Here is a 20,533-nt window from a genome sequence, read left to right on the forward strand (position 1 = left end):
CATAAAGTTCCATAAATTCCATTAAAGTAAAAATACATTGATCGGAAGCATAGTGACAGACACTTATCATTTAGATGAGAAAAATAATATACTTTGTGTATCAACTGGTGGAGCAGAGAAATTTGTAAATAAGTCGGATGCCCTATCATCTGAGTTCAAACACCCTGAGATGGGATTAACAGAACGCAAATTCATAACTTGTCTCCAATAACATTAAAAAAGGCATATTTCAAGCATATAGAGAGTGAGGAAATGCCCCTCCCTGGGGGGACATTATAGGAGGATGACTTTACCAGAGGAAGAAAAAGGGTTATCTGGATTAGGATAAAGGGTTGGATTCCTGAACCATTACCAGTAAGTAAGGGTCAGTGGTATTAAAAGATTGCCAGGGCTTCCATGTCATCATGAATTTATCTTCTGTATTGTGCTGGGTAGAGCTGAGATCTTACATGAAAACAATGTTGTTTCTTTTGGAATGCCAAATGGATCTAGTAGATGGTAGTGTTTGTTTCCATAAAAGTGGGATACAAGTTTTTGCTGCATTTAAGAGGCGAATAGTGAGTGAGGTTTTATATTTCAAGGTGGTCTCTCAAGTAGAGACTTTGGTCTCCCAAAGTACATTTTTTAATAGTACTGGTCACATCCTTCCAAAATGGCTGAATTTTGGACAATACCAGTGAATGTGCGACATTGTGCCTCCTGCAGTGCGAGATCACCAACACAATTCAGGGCTGTGTCACTTTCTACCAACTGGTTAAAATCTTGTACCCCCAACTCTTGGAAACTCTTAGCTATAGAGGATTTATACACAAAGTGTAATATATTTTGCTTCTGCTGAGATGTCAGTTCTAGTTCAGTTTCCCATTTTTGAAGGAATGGTGGCGAATACTCTGCATCTTGTAAAATCAGTAAATTATAAATATAAAAAGAGCATATGGAGGGTGTGTTCTCCTGACCTACAGAGTGACTCAAAGGCAGTAAGTGGACAGGATGATTTAGTAAAGGACAGCAGGAAATGTCTGAGCTGTAATGAAATTTCCTGATAATGCCGAAGACTGCCCCTTGCTTCCTGTCTTGTGTACATTCCTAATGTCTAGTCAGCCTGTCCATCATGATGGACAATAGGAATGTTTTGGGGCAAAGCATAGTGGCAAACCCTGAAGTGTTGGTGATTTCTCTATCAGAAGGGCTTGACATTTGACCTTGGTAGTAAAATTTGGTAAGTTGTTGTATGTATGTGTAGGTACCTCTAACCTTTTACCTGCAGCAATCTGAGATTTTTTTCTATTACAGAATCTCTTTAATGTTCCTGACAGCGTTAAATGACAAAATTAATTTACCCATCTGACATGATCCATGGCTAATACATTGAGGTTCTCATTACATTGGTCAACTCATTCCACTTTCCCGTGATCCCCTGCCAACACATTTTATACTTCTGTGTTCCTCTTTAAAAATAAAGAAAGCAGAAGTCTGCCTGCAAAACTCATAGTCTTTTCCAGCACATTCTAAGGAGCTTTCTGAAACTTTTGAGATTTGCCAACTTTTTCTGGATCTCCAGGATGATCATTATATCCTGCAATATGTATGAACTGGTATTGCAATGGGGGAGATAATCAGCTTCTAACTTCAGCTTTTTAATGTATGCTTTGGCAATAAAACCTGGAAGCTGATTGGTTTCTATGCAGAGCATCACCAGATTTTGCACTCTCCAGTTTTAGTAAATAACCCCCAATGACTTCCTCAGTCATTACAGATACTTTGCTTGCTTAGGCAAGCTGTGAAAGTTGGGATGCAGGATGTGACCTGGCGTAACAGTTGATATTTCACAACATCAGAAAAGCAGCTTGAGAGGCTCAGATTTAGGAAGAGTGGTGGATTCCTTAGCACCTGTCTGTAGGGGGCACATATTTATTTAACAGATCCATAGCATAGGAGACTTAATGGTTTTCCTACTTCATTACATACCTGCACAAAACACTCCAGGGACTTCACTTCGTAAGATTACAGTCCTCGCCTTGTTGTTGCCCTTCAATGAATCGACCGTCTTCATCATCTAGAAACATACAATCAGAAGCTTGACACAGTGATATACCACTTGTCAAATATATGCATTAAATAATGTTATTTACTAAGCACATGTATTATCCATTTAAATTGGTATACTAAATGTGCATATGTTAGAAACAGCTGGCCCACAATATGGTAGCAAACAAATTAATTGAAAAGCAATTTAATTGCACAAGCCACTTGGTAAGGTTTTCCAAGACATGTTTTTCCCATGCTGTTAGGAAGATTAAATTCCATATTTTCAGATAAGGTTACATGCGTGAATCAGATGAGAACATCCTTCTATTCTAAAAACAGATAGATACTAACACTGCAATGGACATTTTGAAGACACACAGTGTCTTGACTCTGCTTATCAGTCTATACCATTAAAAAATTACTTTCATTCACAAATTATTCTGACTCATGAGTATCTAAAATAGAAATGGATATTGATGTAGTGCCGTTGCTCTCTGTGCCACTTCTGGTTAGAATGCCCATTACATGGTATTAGACAAAACAAAGACTATCAAAGTTTTTATTGTTGACCAGGTCCCAGTGAAAACCCCATCCCCCCTTCCTTCACAGAAGCAGGAAATAAAGTAAAATATCCTCCATCAGATCCCAACAAAAATAGCAACCTAGCTATAATGTTTCATGTGCCGGTTTTATTTTATTTATTTTTTAAAGCATTCTGCAAAATTAACTCTAAGGCCAGGTTCCCATCTGTGCAGTGTGTTTTTTTCCTGCATTGTGTTATTATGCGCGTTTTATGCGTGTTTTTTGTTCTGATTTTACATTTCAAAAACAGTAATGGCTCAAATATTTATAAACGCACTATAGGACCCAAAAAAACATGTTGTGCTGGAATATAACGGAGGTGATCAGTGAAACAAAATTCCACAGTCATGGTATTCCTAATATATACTATGTATAGGAGAAGCACTATTGTCTGACAGAATCACCTAATCATGCCTATGCTGATATTCATTGAATAGTTTTCTGTATTGTGAAACTCTTGGTGATGTTCTACACAGCCCTTCTGATTTTGCATTAGTTGCACATGCAAAAATTTTGAGCAATAGCAATTTGTGAAGTAAAGGAAGAAACAAGATCGCTGTAACTTACCGATTTGACCAAACTTTTACTGATAGCATTTTTTGCCTGTGGACGATTTATTCCCAGTACCACAATTCCTGGTGGAGGAATAACAAACATTCAGGTGGGCTTTAACAGAGGTAAACGTCATTAAATATACCTTAGCTATCTTGTTTTTCTCAACTGTCTCATCTTTCACATCATCTTGTTTCCTTAAAGCAAAATTCCTAATTAAATATAATCAAAACCACCCACTGCATAGTAGGTATCTAGTGCCTGCCTGTCAGCCTGATCTGTGCTCCAGCTCCACTGAAAAATCCAGTTCTTTCTGATATGGGGCACAAATGTACTCCCCCCAATTCTCACGTAGGGCAGTGCTTTAATAACTAAGGGCACTTTCATACTAATCCACTGCAAAAACATATACTATACATATGTAGTTTTACCATCATTTTGACCGCACTTGCAGTGCATTTTTTAAAGGACATGCGACTCAAAAATTGCACCAAAAACACATCTTGGGTGCGTTTTTGAGATGTCTTTCATTGATTTCAATGAGGACGTGCTTTTTATTTTAACTGAACAAACATGTTCCAAAAATGCTGCAAGCAGGATTTTTTACACCAGAATGGAAGCACAACACCCCAGTGTGAAAGCATACATAGGGAAGCATTTTTCATGAGTTATTCTCATGCTTTTTTAAACACAAAAGAACTTCAAAAACTTCTCAGTGTGAAAGGGCCCCAAGCAACCACTATGCTGTCAAAAGAGTTGATTTTTCGTAGAGTCTTTGTAGCGGCTGAAGTACAGATTGCAGAGGCAGTCAGGGCTTCTAATGGCACAGGAGTTTGCATGCCATTCATTGGGGGTTAGTTTGTAACCATTTAAAGTGGTGTGCTTTAAACTTAATTTGTACATAACATAAGATCGGATTTGTCCATTATGTCAATCTGCTCCCTTTCCTGGAATAAATTATTATTATTATACAGGATTTATATAGCACCAACAGTCTGCATAATGCTGTACAGCGTGAGGGTAAACAGTACAGTAACAATACAAGTCAATACAAGAGGAATCAGAGGGCCCTGTTTATTAGAGCTTACAATCTAAAAAGAGAGGATCAAGTGATATAAAAGGTAAAGGTAAGCAAATGAGGAGGAAGTTGCTGTAGTCGAGGCGAGAGATAACCTGGGAGTGAATTAGGAGCTTTGTGGTGTCATTGGTTAGGAAGGGGCATATTCTGGAAACTGTCAATAAACCCCCAATTACAGCTACCCAAGCTGGTTAGTGGTAATATTGGATTCTGCTCGCTGAATTCAATTACACAATTACAGAGGAACTTCCTTCTATTTAACATTAGATCTTTCTTCAGGCAACTGAAATACTATGCATGTTGGCATCATGTTCTGGCTACACAACGTTAAGACCCTTCTCTATGGCCCACCAACCGAAAGAGCTATGGCACTTCCCCAATCTGTTCTGTATTCTACTCAACTCATCCACCCCACTTTTTGTGCTTTAAAAGGCATTCTTCTCCGTAAGTCCATGCAATGGTTGCCAAAAATGTTCTACATACTACTAAAAGCACAATTTTCTCTCTGCAGTTTTCCTCTGCATCACAGTAGAAACCTCTTCATACCCTCACCTTCATGACTTATCATGTGTTTCTGCTTTCTCCAGAGTTCAAAAACCATTTAGGGTTCTCAACATAAATAAGACCAAGCAGCATTATAAGCTCTCGCTAAAGTGGAAAAATAGCCTTTTCCTACACAATACATTTTTTATTGGTACTAAAATTGTTCATTTTTCAAGCTTTCCAGGGCCTTTTCTTAGGTCCAAGCAGTACTCTAGGAGGAAAATGCTCTCCCAAAAGCAGTCCTTAAAAGTATAGCTTTTAGTACAAATTAAAAAGTATCACCTTACACAGTAATGATTACTAGCTCTACACGTAAAGATCAACTTAACGGTAATATCTTAAAGCAGAACTTTACCCATAACAACTTAATAAAAAATAATGTTCTTTAGGCAGGAACATACATTCCACAGTAATAATTATGCTGCCAAAATAATGGTGCACTGTAAATTGCCTCCAGCATTGTTCCTGTTTCTTCTTGCTGGAAGCTGCCATTTTGCTCAAGCCCAGAGCCCCTGAGCAGCAGTAAATCTTTCGTCTAGCAGCAGACTCAAATAGAGAGCAACTGAGCATGTGCAGAGCAGGGGAGACTAAATTCAGTGTATTGAATTTTAAACCGTATAAACTCTTATTTCTTAATGTTTTATGTAGCTCTACCTGCAAAAGAGGCAAACCTGATATGATCTAGAATTATTTAAATTGTCTAACGTTCCATTTTAAAATGTGTTTACGCATTAAAACCATCGCAAAAAATCGTCTTAGCCCTGGTTCACATCTGTGCAGTCGTGCGGGCTTGTCCATTCATGTGAATGGACTCCCATGCCCTGGGACGCACAGAGAAGAAGTCTTTGCACTACTTTGGAAATCGCATGAAGGTAAAAAAAACCTCCTGCATGCAGCTCCACCACAGCCCCCCTCCCATACTTTCCTGAGAGTGATTTCTATCCAACGATGTGCAGGAGAGTCGAAGCACTCTTGACTCTCTCCTTCCCTCCTTCTTGGCTCTCTGTCAATCACAGCCAGTGAGGAGGAAGCGAGGGGCAGGGCCGAGCTGCTCTGTGTGTCACAGTACCCCGTGAGGAAAGACTTCTTGTTTTCCTTTCAAATAGCATTGTTACTTAGTAGTAACAAAGCCAACTGATGATTTGCTATGAACAAGACTTTGGGGGAGATTTACTAAATAGTGGTGCACTCAGAATCTGGTGCATCTGTGCATTGTAGACAATCAGCTTCAAATTGTTAAGCTTTGACAATAAAACTGGAAGCTGATTGGTTTGTATGCAGAGCTGCACCAGATTTTGCACTCTCCAGTTTTAGTAAATCGCCTCTTTGTGTTTCTGGTTTCAGTATGTAATGAAAGGGGTGAATGGACTTTTATCTTTTGATCCCTTCATCTCTCTCTTGCCTACCAATCTCTCAGATGCTACATTCACACTGGTAACATACAGTGTTTTACCATGCAGGCAGATGTCAAAGTCAGCTCTCACAGCGGAGCAATGCATGTTTCAGACTGTCACGCTGCTCTTTTATTTTTTTCTTTCCATTTGAAGTGTCTTATAGTGGCACTTTTTTCACATCCTCACACAGCAGCTTGATGTGTTGTGCTACTGTCTGGTGACATGAAGTACCATCCAATGCACTGTGGGAAAAAATGCAGACGTGCCGCATATTTTCACACTGTACAGCTCATCACACTATCTTTGTGGTGCGAATGGGGAAAACTGTGACCTGCATTTATCCAGTATAGAAAAATGCAGATCATTGCACATAGTGTGAACAAGCCTTGAAGATGTAATCCTATGTACACAGGGCCAAATTTAGCCCATCTCACTGCTGATTTAGTATAATACACTCTCTAGGGTAGCTTTTCTCAACCCTTTCAACACAGAGGAACGCTTCAAATAACTTTACAGTCTCAAGAAACACCTGCTAAAAAAATAATATACCGTATTTGCCGGCGTATAAGACGACTGGGCGTATAAGACGACCCCCCTACTTTTCCTGCTAAAATGTAGTGTTTGGGCTATACTCGCCGTATAAGACTACCCCTCTTCCAATGCACACCAGTGGGAGGAATAGTGCCCCATCATTGATGTCAGTGGGAGGAATAGTGCCCCATCATTGGTATCAGTGGGAGGAATAGTGCCCCATCATTGGTATCAGTGGGGGGAATAGGTGCCCCATCATTGGTATCAGTGGCAGGAATGGTGCCCCATCATTGGCATCAGTGGGAGGAATAGTGCCCCATCATTGGTATCAGTGGGGGGAATAGGTGCCCCATCATTGGTATCAGTGGCAGGAATAGTGCCCCATCATTGGTGTCAGTGGGAGGAATGGTGTCCCATCATTGGTGTCAGTGAGGGGTGGAATAGTGCCCCATCATTGGTGTCAGTGGGGGGAGGAATAGTGCCCCATCGTTGGTGTCAGTGGGGGGGGGAATAGTGCCCCATCGTTGGTGTCAGTGGGGGGGAGGAATAGTGCCCCATCGTTGGTATCAGTGGGAGGAATAGTGCCCCATCATTGGTATCAGTGACACCAATGATGGGGCACTATTCCTCCCACTGAGACTTGCTGACCCTGTTCTCGTATGGTGCTGCTGCAGCCAGCATATGTGGTTGCAGCAGCACCTCTACACAGAGCACTTACCTGCTGCTCCGGCACTCAATTTTCGCGGGGCCGCTCGGCTCCGCCCCCTCGCCGGTGATTGGCCGCCTGTGTGCCTTTCCTGAGCTACAGTTCTGGCGGCCAATCACCGGTGAGGAGGCGGAGCCGCGCAGCCGCACGAACATCCAGTGGCCGAACTGAAGGAGACGCCGCGCTTCCTGGACCGGATCGTCGTGGGACTGGATCCAGGTAAGAGACGTCAGCCCCTGCAAACCCCTGTACTTAATGCCGCAGCCCCCCTAACATGTGTACCGGCGTATAAGACGACCCCCAACTTTTGAGAAGATTTTCAAGGGTCAAAAAGTCGTCTTATACGCCGGCAAATACGGTATGTACAACCCATTATATATTAGTGTGATGGTCAGTGGGAAGAATGCTCCTTATAATTGTGGTCATTGGGAGAAATTGCCTCCTCGCAGATAGCTAAAAAAATCAATGGTGTCAGTGGGAACTTAACCGAGAGGCAATAATTGCTAATTGCTCAAGGAACTCCTAGCAACTTCTGGAGGAACCCTGGTTGAGAAACCTTGCTCTAAAGAAATGATTTGGGATTAGCGGTTTTTTTTTGTTTCATAGAAGGAAAGATACACACACACACACACACACACACACACACACACACACACACACACACACACACACACACACACACACACACACACACACACACACACACACACACACACACACACGGAATTGAGTACACCCCTCACATTTTTGTAAATATTTTATTATATCTTTTCATGTGACAACACTGAAGAAATGCCACTTTGCTACAATGTAAAGTAGTGAGTGTACAGCTTGTATAACAGTGTAAATTTGCTGTCCCCTCAAAATAACTCAGCACACAGCCATTAATGTCTAAACCGCTGGCAACAAAAGTGAGTACAGCCCTAGAGTGAAATGTCCAAATTGGGCCCAATGTGTCAATATTTTGTGTGGCCACCATTATTTTCCAGCACTGCCTTAACCCTCTTGTGCATGGAGTTCACCATAGCATCACAGGTTGCCACTGGAGTCCTCTTCCACTCCTCCATGACGACACCACGGAGCGGGTGGATGTTAGAGACCTTGCGCTCCTCCACCTTTCATTTGAGGATGCCCCACAGATGCTCAATAGGGTTTAAGTCTGGATACCTACTTTAGCAAGGCAGTGGTCATCTTGTAGGTGTGTTTGGGGTCATTATGTTGGAATACTGCCCTGCAGCCCAGTCTCTGAAAGGAGGTGGATCATGCTCTGCTTCAGTATGTCACAGTACATGTTGGCATTCATAGTTCCCTCAATGAACTGTAGCGCCCCAGTGCCGACAGCACTCATGCAGCCCCAGACCATGACACTCCCACCACCATGCTTAACTGTAGGCAAGACACACTTGTCTTTGTACTCCTCACCTGGTTGCCGCCACACACGCTTGACACTATCTGAACCAATAAGTTTATCTTGGTCTCATCAGACCACAGGGCATGGTTCCAGTAATTCATGTCCTTAGTCTGCTTTTTCTTCGGCAAACTGTTTGCAGGCTTTCTTGTGCATCATCTTTAGAAGAGGCTTCCTTCTGGGATGACAGCCATGCAGACCAATTTGATGCAGTGTGCGGCGTATGGTCTGAGAACTGACAGGCTGACCCCCCCACCCCTTCAACCTCTGCAGCAATGCTGGCAGCACTCATACGTCTATTTCCCAAAGACAACCTCTGGATATGATGCTGAGCACGTGCACTCAACTTCTTTGGTAGACCATGGCAAGGACTGTTCTGAGTGGAACCTGTTGTTAAACCGCTGTATGGTGTTGGCCACCATGCTGCAACTCAGTTTCAGGGTCTTGGCAATCTTCTTATAGCCTAGGCCATCTTTATGTAGAGCAACAATTCTTTTTTTCAGATCCTCAGAGAGTTCTTTGCCATGATGTACCATGTTGAACTTCCAGTGACCAGTATGAGTGAGAGCGGTAACACCAAATTTAACACACCTGCTTCCCATTCACACCTGAGACCTTGTAACACTAACGAGTCACATGACACTGGGGAGGGAAAATGGCTAATTGGGTCCAATGAGAGAGAGAGAGAGAGAGAGAGAGAGAGAGAGATATGCCAGCACTGGGGAGCTACAGTTCATTGAGGGAACCGTGAATGCCAACATGTACTGTGACATACTGAAGCAGAGCACGATCCCCTCCCTTTGGAGACTGGGCCGCAGGGCAGTATTCCAATATGATAACAACCCCAAGCACAGCTCCAAGATGACCACTGCCTTGCTAAAGAAGCTGAGGGTAAAGGTGATGGACTGGCCAAGCATGTCTCCAGACCTAAACCCTATTGAACATCTGTGGGACATCCTCAAACGAAAGGTAGAGGTGCACAAGGTCTCTAACATCCACCAGCTCCATGATGTTGTCATAGAGGAGTGGAAGAGAACTTCAGTGGCAACCTATGAAGCTCTGGTGAACTTCATGCCCAAGAGGGTTAGGGCAGTGCTGGAAAATAATGGTGGCCACACAAAATATTGACACTTTGGGCCCAATTTGGACATTTTCACTTTTTTTTTTCTTTTTTTTGAGACAATGGTCATTTAAAATTTGTGCTGCAAATGGTCAGCCAAAATTTGTGCTGGTAGTGATTCTACCTGATGATGCAGCCTGCAGAATACCAAGATATGGCTGTCCAAACCATGGTTGTGCCACCACCATGCTTTACTGTTGGCACAAGACAATTCTGGTCAAAAGCTTGGGACAGTGTTCGCCACATGTAAACACTTCCAGTGGTTGGGAACAGTGTGAAGCTCAATTCATCGGACCATATTACAGTCTTCCATTGATCGATAGTCCACAATTTATGGGTGTTTCACCATTCTCTCACTGGCCAGTGAAATGTTTGCTTATGGAGTTCCCTTCACGTAGTTTTTGTGGACACAGGCTTTGGAAGACTGAGATTGAGTTCTGCAGTCACCTTTGCAGCAGCTGTTTACTTATTCCGGGTCACTACTTTCAGTTAGTTGACCATGTTGACCGCCCATATGCTTATCTGACAATGTTTTCCTGGAAACTGTATATGCCGTCATAACCTTTGATACTGTACCTCGTAAGACCGAAAATAAACTGGCAACTTCAGTCACAGGTGGCCCCAGCTAAGCAGGCGCCAATTTGCCCTCTTTGAAACTCAGTAAGCTCTGACACGACGAAGGGTCTCATCACACAAAAGAAGCAAAAGAATGTTACATCACTTCTGCTTTCAGTGCGAAACATGCTGTCACTTTCACACCTGCAAATCATGTAGTGTTTCCATATTTATGTCCAACCCCAGTATATCTTTTAAAAAAAAATGGTCAATTTAATGATAGACCTGCTACACATTCCAGCAGAATTCTTATTTTTTTTACACTGCAGCATGGTATGAACTACTTTCCTAATAGTATAGCATCTGCATGGGTGCACTGAAAAATAAAAAAAGGTTGTAATCAAAAAGAGAAAAAAATGCCAAAGGCCAAAAACATTATTTTTTTTCATCTTGAAGAAAAGCTTCATCATCATTGGTATGTATGATGCTAACATAAAGCATACAAGCCCTTGTGACAATCATAGCAAACCTCTTCTAAGTTTGTGAAACCCCACAGTCCTAAATAATTTCATGCACTATAACAAAATGGGTCTACTCTCTGAATACATGACCTGTCCTATAAAGAATTCACATACTGTGCTAAGCTGCTGTGCTCAGTGCATACTGTACAGCTTTTATACATCAGAGTCAGAACAGAACAAATTTGGACAAAGCAAAGGCTAAATACATATCTGAGTATTTCAATATTTGTTATAAATAGAAACGTTCTTTAAAAATAATCAGGTTGCTAGGGTAACACTCTCTGCTTTTTTATCAAACTCCTTCCAGAGCGACAGCAACAACCGTAACACACAGTAATACCTTTGACATTACCTACACTACAGTACAGCTTGGCAGAACAGAACACTGAAACAGGGATTACTACAAGTACTCACAGTGACTCACTATGCTGTCGGGGTCCTTGAAAAATCGTGAAACACAAACATCTATGAATGTTTCAGTATGACAATTAGAAGTCTCAATTCAAAAACAAGTCTGACTCAAAAATAGAAAGCTTAATTAATTAAATGTAAGTCAACAACTCCCACAACAGGTCATATGAATAAATCTGTATATTTAAAGGACAAATACACTTCTGGTAAAAAAAAAAAAAAAGAACAAATATTTATTTATTACAGATTCTTATATAGCGTCATGAGTTTAGGCAGCACTTTACATACAGTCAGGTCCATAAATATTGGGACATCGACACAATTCTAACATTTTTGGCTCTATACACCACAATGGATTTGAAATGAAACGAACAAGATATGCTTTAACTGCAGACTGTCAGCTTTAATTTGAGGGTATTTACATCCAAATCAGGTGAACGGTGTAGGAATTACAACAGTTTGCATATGTGCCTCCCACTTATTAAGGGACCAAAAGTAATGGGACAATTGGCTTCTCATCCGTTCCATGGCCAGGTGTGTGTTATTCCCTCATTATCCCAATTACAATGAGCAGATAAAAGGTCCAGAGTTCATTTCAAGTGTGCTATTTGCATTTGGAATCTGTTGCTGTCAATTCTCAAGATGAGATCCAAAGAGCTGTCACTATCAGTGAAGCAAGCCATCATTAGGCTGAAAAAACAAAACAAACCCATCAGAGAGATAGCAAAAACATTAGGCGTGGCCAAAACAACTGTTTGGAACATTCTTAAAAAGAAGGAACGCATCGGTGAGCTTAGCAACACCAAAAGACCCGGAAGACCACGGAAAACAACTGTGGTGGGTGACCGAAGATTTCTTTCCCTGGTGAAGAAAACACCCTTCACAACAGTTGGCCAGATCAAGAACACTCTCCAGGAGGTAGGTGTATGTGTGTCAAAGTCAATAATCAAGAGAAGACTTCACCAGAGTGAATACAGAAGGTTCACCACAAGATGTAAACCATTGGTGAGCCTCAAAAACAGGAAGGCCAGATTAGAGTTTGCCAAACAACATCTAAAAAAGCCTTCAAAGTTCTGGAACAACATCCTATGGACAGATGAGACCAAGATCAACTTGTACCAGAGTGATGGAAGAGAAGAATATGGAGAAGGAAAGGAACTGCTCATGATCCTAAGCATACCACCTCATCAGTGAAGCATGGTGGTGGTAGTGTCATGGCGTGGGCATGTATGGCTGCCAATGGAACTGGTTCTCTTGTATTTATTGATGATGTGACTGCTGACAAAAGCAGCAGGATGAATTCTGAAGTGTTTCAGGCAATATTATCTGCTCATATTCAGCCAAATGCTTCAGAACTCATTGGACGCCGCTTCACAGTGCAGATGGACAATGACCCAAAGCATAATGTAAAAGCAACCAAAGAGTTTTTTAAGGGAAAGAAGTGGAATGTTATGCAATGGCCAAGTCAGTCACCTGACCTGAATCCGATTGAGCATGCATTTCACTTGCTGAAGACAAAACTGAAGGGAAAATGCCCCAAGAACAAGCAGGAACTGAAGACAGTTGCAGTAGAGGCCTGGCAGAGCATCACCAGGGATGAAACCCAGCGTCTGGTGATGTCTATGCGTTCCAGACTTCAGACTCCATGTACCTGCGTGGAAACCCACGCAGGTACACAGAGAACATGCAAACTTCAGACAGGTAGTGTTGTGGTTGGGATTCGACGACTAACCTAACCCTTCAACTCCCAACCCCAGTTAATCTGCTACTTACAGTCCAGTTGTCGCCTTTTCTGCAGTTTACATTCTGTGGGCTAGAATCTTCTTCCCTGCTGTCCATGTCTGCATAATGTACCCTCAGACTTAAATAGGGCTGTACAATGATTGTCTCTAAGCTCAGAGGACGTCCACCAAGTCTAGGAGGCGTTACAATGTAGTTCTCTGTGATGGTATATGTGGCCCAGGATTCTCAACAGGGCAAGTTGAGGGGCTCCAGGGTGCTTGTTTAATATGAAGGAAACTGTGTTTTCAGTTTTCTTGGTAGTTGATAAAACTCCCACCCAGAGATTTCACAGTGATCTGGATGGGAGGAAATCTTCAGTCCCAGGACCAGTTTTTGGGAGTACCCAGGAGACTGATTGTGCAGGTGTGTGTGGATTTTCTTTAGAGTCAGGACCAGGATTCTAGGCTCCACTCTCCCGGGCAGTCCATGTGGGTGCAAGGGAGCAGCCATAAGTGTGCATGTCTGCATGGTGCAGTCTGATAGAAAAGACAAAAGGGCCCAAACCTGAGAGCTGGAGCAGTAGGAACGAGTGCCAGCAAAGGTACAGAGTGTGTACAGGAGTACAGGAACACTGTAACATGGTCAGGAGGACCAAGGCACAAAGCCTGAGCAGTGGTGCTGCTAAAGTGAGCCAGGAGGCTGAAGTCTATGCGGGGGCTTGACAAATTTGCTTTGAATCTAGGAGCCAGCTAAAAAAGTTAAAAGCCAGGTTATTTTTAACGTAGCATTTGTTTGGGCACCAAGCTTAACCTGATGCAATTTGTTGCACGACAATCGTGTATACAAATGGAGCATGGGGAGTGTAGCAAACTAGCTCATCAGAGTTGGACGCAGAGTTCCCCTTTTTCTTTTAGTGGAAGTATTCCTCAGCCCTCATTCCCTACCCCACTCCCTTCCTGAGAGGCAAACGTTATCTCCTGAGTGACAGATGGTGGGGGGTCAACACTGGTGAAGGCATCCCTGGTTTGGTGCCAGCAGTCTGGGGAAAATATAACCTTTCTCACCTACGTTCTGATAAGGCCAGCATTTCTCAGAGAACTGGGAAGCACTGACTCAACCAGCAGTAATTGAACATTCCTCAGGTCAACTGTATGTTTCATATCGTGGAGTATGAAGCTGGTAGTTAATTCAGAGTTCCCCTGACCCCTCCCAACACAGCGTAGTGAGAGCAACCCCCCTTTCAGAGGGATTTTTAAAGAGAGACAGGCTAGCAAGCCTGCAAATTAGATTTTTTAACAGATCTCCTCAGCTGAACATCGTAACAAAAGGAGATTAACGAATCATCCTGCTCTGCAACTTGGATCTGCTACCAAGGCATATGGGCAAGTAACTTAACCCTGTAATTTCCTTCCTATTATCTCTTTGCTGTATCTTTATATACATATATATATAGTTGCATTTTCTTTGTAAAATATTTTATTGCACCTGTTTGACTATTTTAGTAATAAATCCTTCTTTCTGAAAGTGTTAAACTGTTTCTAAGCGCTTACTTGTAATTCATGAATTCCTGCCTTTGAAGAGACGCTACTATGTTTGTTTAATCCTCTGCCCAATCGGCCTGCAGTGACCGTATTGGACAGGTGACTTTTCAGTCATTATAGTGTATATTTGATAATGGGAGTTTCCCAGTCTCCGACAAAAGTGGTGGTGGTAGTAGAGGGTTAGTTGCGTAATTAACCCGACCCAGTAACAAGCGCATTCAGGCTGCAGGCACCGATTGTAGCCCATTAGCTGGACAATCGCTGTGCAGGGTGCAGCTGGGTGTGGCCTTGTTACGTGCGTCACAGTTCGGTTTTAGATCGGCCGGTCCTTTGGTCACGAGTTTGGTGAGAAGGTCTGGGGTCTGACGCCACGGGCGTGACGTATTACTGTTAGTCGCGGTCGTGCGATTGTCGCATGTTGGTGGCGGCGACCGTGACAGGGAGCTCTTGTCCAAAATGGGCATGGTATTGACACAGCTCCAGATGATCCACATTGCCTCACAATTGATATGATCCAAAAATATTTAGACAGAATAAAAGGTGAATAAAGTACCTGGACCGGATGGCATACACCCCCGTGTCCTTAACCCCTTCACGCCGGCGCCTCCCAGCCCTTTAAGGGTTCCAGGAGTCGGGAGGTGGGGCGGGGTTTGGGGTCATGTGACCGCCGTGACGCGCGGTCACATGATCGGGAAAGGTCCCGATCGAAAGAGGAGATCGGGACCTTTCCATGAGTACCGGACATGTGTGCAGGGAGCGCGCTCTCGGCACATATGTCCTTTTTTAATAGAACGCAAATGTGTGGCTGCTTGGCGTCTAGGCCCAGACGCTGGGAGGTTGCACATTTGTGTGCGGCCAGTGTGAAGAGATTAAAGAATTGAGCTCTGTCATTTTAAAGCCATTGTTTCTAATTTTTAGGGACTCTTTAGTGACTGGCATAGTACCACTGGATTGGTGTAAGGCCAATGTGGTGCCAATATTTAAAAAGGGGTCAAAATCTTTCCCAAGTAATTATAGACCTGTTAGTTTAACGTCTATAGTTGGAAAGATGCTGGAGAGTTTAATAAAAGACCACATAGATGAGTTCTTGCTGGAAAATAATATTTTATGCAACAGACAGCATGGATTCATGAAAGACAGAAGTTGTCAAACAAATCTGATTTCTTTTTATGAGGAGGTGAGCAAAATCCAAGTATACTATGTCCATCGCTATGCAGAGCCATACAAAGCAGTGTGCAGGAACTGACAGGGAAGAGATCTGTGTTGTTTATACACAGGTCTCTCCCCCGTCGGAGATACTCGGTGATCTCTGGGTGCTGGCGACAAATCGCCGGCTGGGACCCGATGATTGACAGCCGAGGCCAATGAATGGCGGTGCGCAAAGGCAGCGTGCGCGCCCCCTACCCAGAACTGCAAAATAACGTGTGTATATATGCATGATTTTGCGCACCCTTGCCGCCCTGTAGCAGTATTTCTGCTATAGGGCGGCGTGGAAGCGGTTAAACAGCAGAACTTGGTCTTGAAAACGCCCTGTGGGTGGGGCGAAATGCATTGATGCACTTCTGGTCTGCCGTCTTCTTGGCATACGTCACTTCCGGTATTTGGAACGCACGCCGACTTTTGCGGTTAAAGCAGCCATTTTTGAGGTGGAAAGCTGGCCATCCTCTACAGTGATCCTTAAAGCGTGAGATCCCTATATTTATAATTTGGAAACTTGTTCCTTTGAAGCCTTTGAGGCTATTAAACAAGGCCTGTTATTTTATTGAAACATGTGAGTGTCCTTATTCTATCGATTTATATGGTATTGAGTGGCAGTATTACACTATGTAGCCTTTCTTTCCTTGCACACTATTGAGGATGCCATGGAGAAGTAGAGTAGAGTCGATTGCTGTATCTAAGCAGGGTGAAGGCGATTTGAGTTCCTCCTGAGGGGCTATAGGATCCCTTATATCCTATGAGGCTTATTACTCACCTCCATCTGGTGAGTGCGGTCAATATTATTTTTCACGTGGTGATTAGGTGGAAGCACATTTTGGAACATTGTTTTGAAAATCCTTTTGGGAAAATAAGGACTTATGTTTGAAATATTAAATAAATGTCCGTGCAAAAATATATATATATTTGTGATTATTTTTATGTATTTAATTTTTGCGCTGTTTTTTGTGTTATAAACAGCAGAACTTGTGTGCACTCTACTCAATGGTGAGCTATACACTTAAGCTAAATGACCCCCAAACATTACAGAAGGCTGCTGTGAAGATTTCAATGGTGGTGGTTTTCACAAGGTTAGTTTAGGGGTGGGAGGGGGGTTCAGGGTTAGGTTAAGGGTGCTGGGGGTTACTGCACCTTTTTAATAAAAGTTTACTTTCCTGCTAAAAGATAACTTAACCCAATGATAACTATGCCGTATATTGCAGCTTACAGCCCTTAGATGTTCTGGCTGCACTTGTTTATTTCTTTTTCACTATCACATTACTTTTTCAGCAAATACAGAAAACACCTGTTTATCTTACCAGAAATGCAACATCTTGTCACTTTCATTGAGCTGCACAGGAGAATATGTTCCTTTCTAGCTATCTTCTGTAATATACCAATTGCTCTGCCTCCCATGTATATATTGGAAATGAAGAGATATGGATATGTCCGTAATCATATCAGGAAAGCAGTCTGGGGTGACAACCATGTCTCCCTCTATAGATGCAGTAGAGTGACACTGCCACCCAAGAGCAGAAAGCGTGTTATTTTCAGGATTACTAGGTGAAAATAAACCAAAAGAAGTTTGAAAAAAGGAAACAAATGCAACCACCACACCATGGACTAGTAAGCTATAATAGATCACATTTTTGGTTTAGGTACACTTTACCGTTTATTGTTAAGACCATTTACATTAAGCTGACCTCTTTCATGTTCATATTAAGGCTCCATGCACACTAGCATTTTTTTTATACTCCTAGAAGCTGAAATCAGCATTTTTTTTTCTGCTCCAAGAGCCAAATAGTGTTATCCGATGTGTCCATGCACGCTATTTTAGGCTAGTAGGGTTTTTCAACCTTTAACATTTAGGAGAGTTTTTGGGAGCATTTTTCCAATAGAAAAAAAATACTGAACGCTCCTATAATGCTCCTAAGCTTTTTTATAGCTTTTTTTTCTACATGTACTGTAAAAGCGCAAAATAAAAGCTAATGCTCCTGAACGCTACTACAAGCATGGACAAAAAATACATTATTATCAGCGTTTTTCATCCAGCTTTTTTTTCTAGTGTTTTTTGAGCTTATAAAAAATGCTAGTGTGCATGGAGCCTAAAAAAAGAGAGAGAAAAAAAAACCAGCATTCTCTATAAGATTAAACCTAAGATATATTGATGATTAGCACCTGGTCGGACCTTCAGATTATTTGAGGGAATATATGACAAAGTTGCAACAGCTGCACTATACACGGGCAAGCAGAGCCAAATTTATACTTTTTCTCATCTGTAGCCATTTTTCAACCTCTAATATGGGCATTTCTTCACCCAATACAAGCATGCACGACACATGCACTGTTCCACAAAAAACATGAAAAGGTAATGAAACACACAGTCAATTAAAAACATTTAACGGTACTGAGAAAAATCCCAAATAATAGTAAAAAAAAAAAAAACACCACAATCTAAAAGGAAACATTTTTTAAGGTGTTTATTTAAGTATTACATATGAGGTACATGTAAAAAACAAAAAAGGACCAACAGAACACAAAGAGCCTTGGCCTGCATACAAAGGAATATGCATACCGACAATTGGTGAAATGGAATCCAGTGTCATGAGACATGGATCATTACAATAACTTGTCACAAAACAGAGAAACTGCCCAAACATAGACAAACACCAGCCATACAACATTCACCCCATGCACACATGCTCCCTCCCTCTGCCAGTGCCACAACAGAAAACCTTAAAGTGGTTGTAAAGGCTCACGGCTTTTTACCTTCATACATTCTATGCATGAAGGTAAAAAAACCTCTATGCAGCATCCCCCCCTAAGCCCCCTCTCAATCCAGCGATGTGCACTGGAGTCTCAGCTATCCCAGAACTCCCCCTCCTCATGTCAAGCACAGCCAGTGAGCCAATCAGGAGATGGAGGGGGCAGGGCCAAGCCACAGCCCTGTGTGTCAATGGAAACACGGAGCAGCGGCTCAAGAACACGCCTGCTCGGGTGCCCCCATAGCAAGCTACTTGCTGTGGGGTACCCAACAGGATAAAGGGGCCAGGAGCACCTGCGGGGGACCCGAGAATAGGAGGACCCGGGCTGCTCTGTTCAAAACCAATGCACAGACCAGGTAAGTATAACATGTTTGTTATTTTTTTCAAAATGTAAGCCTTTAGTATCATTTTAAGGCCTTGTACACACCAGTGTGCACAGATGTCAGTTTTTCTGCACGCGTTCTGCAAGGGTACAAACGAAAACAATTGTTCTCTATGTGCCCTGTTCACTCTACAACACTAGAATCACATGGGGATTTTTTCTGCGCAGGAATCTGCAACGTGTATAAAACACATGGAAACACGCATGAAAACTGATATAATCTTGTGTCTCTGCAAATGAGCTCTGCGCACTGTTCCCTTCATTTTTATGCATGTATGATGTGAATGAGCCCAAGCAGTAGAGACACACGAGAAATTATTGGTCTGCATCCAGAGTAGGCACTTCCAAATATGATGTCAGAGGAATCCAGCTATAGATTCCAGATTTTTGTAAACTTGTTGGGACATGCCCTACAATCATATATGATGATAATTCAGCATTAATCAGATGAAATACTTGTATTACAGCTGGGAGGTTAGGGTTCTTCCAATTGAGTATAGCTTTCCTGGCTTAAAGAATATTAAACAAAACATGGCACATTCATGGGTAAAAGGAACAAAATCATCCAGGACTCCCAGAAGACTCACTTTAACCCTAGGTTCACACTACTACGGGCCACGTGGCTTGTATTTGCTCAGGCATGGCATCCCTTTTATTTGAATGGGCTGCTGTGCCCGAATATTCCGCAGAAAAAAAGGTGCTTGCATCTTATTAAAATGCGGACGCTGTTTGACCATACAGTTTCCTACGGTTCCCGCACCCACAAATGTGCTGCGGCCTGAGATGCGTGAGGGTGCCATTCAGTCTGGTAAAAGCAGTGAGATTTAGCAGCAGGTGGCTGCGGGTGTGGGAACAGGTGTGATTCTAGCCTTAATGTTCTGGGAGTAGAGAAACCTAAATTAGATTCTAGAGCAGTAATACAGTGTATACCAAAAGGCTGCAATATGAGGACAGGTCCAGAGGATGTGATATAAGCTGGAGAATACCCACGCCGAACACTTTGGCCATGTGTAGTGAGACCCATACATAGTAGCTTGTCAGGCATGTAGTATAGTTGGTATACGAACTTAAACTGTGTCAACTGTCCCCTCAGAAAGATCTAAAATAAATTGTCATTTTGGAAGAGACTTCAAAAGGTTGTGTTTCTTACACCCACAAACATTTATAAAAAGCTGTAGTTTGATCTGATTTTCCATGAAAAGAGAATGTTTCATAGGAGGGGAGGCTAACGTTTGTGTTAGGATGGCAAACTGAGTCCAAAGAGCATGAAATATCAACAGATATTTAAATAAATATGTGTTGGAGAAATGTGTGTGAACCCCCATGTCTTTAACCACCTCCTGTCCGGCGTATATAAACGCCCGGACGGTGGCAGTGCAGGGGCGGGTGGCCGTTTATAAACGGCCTCCCCGCCCCCTGCTTGTGCGCGCTCCCTGGGAGCGCGCAGCACCGTGATCCAGTGCTGTGTCCTCCAATCATCATACGGGACCTCTGTGCGAG

The 20,533-nt window shown here is 42.6% G+C and overlaps 1 protein-coding gene across 1 annotated transcript in view; it reads right to left on the minus strand.

Moving 5' to 3' along the window:
- Positions 1 to 20,533, minus strand: part of AUH (AU RNA binding methylglutaconyl-CoA hydratase) — a 311,152-nt gene that overhangs the window by 264,887 nt on the left and 25,732 nt on the right. Inside the window, exons 2-3 of the mRNA XM_089677150.1 lie at positions 3,178 to 3,245; positions 1,969 to 2,056 (exon numbers count right to left, since the gene is read on the minus strand). Coding sequence (XP_089533276.1) covers positions 1,969 to 2,056; positions 3,178 to 3,245 — 156 coding nt within the window. The remainder of the gene's footprint in view (positions 1 to 1,968; positions 2,057 to 3,177; positions 3,246 to 20,533) is intronic.

Source organism: Staurois parvus, unplaced genomic scaffold, assembly GCF_062004578.1.
Source record: "Staurois parvus isolate SC_StPar_1 unplaced genomic scaffold, SC_StPar_1.0 ptg000178l, whole genome shotgun sequence".
Taxonomy (NCBI): Eukaryota; Metazoa; Chordata; class Amphibia; order Anura; family Ranidae; genus Staurois; species Staurois parvus.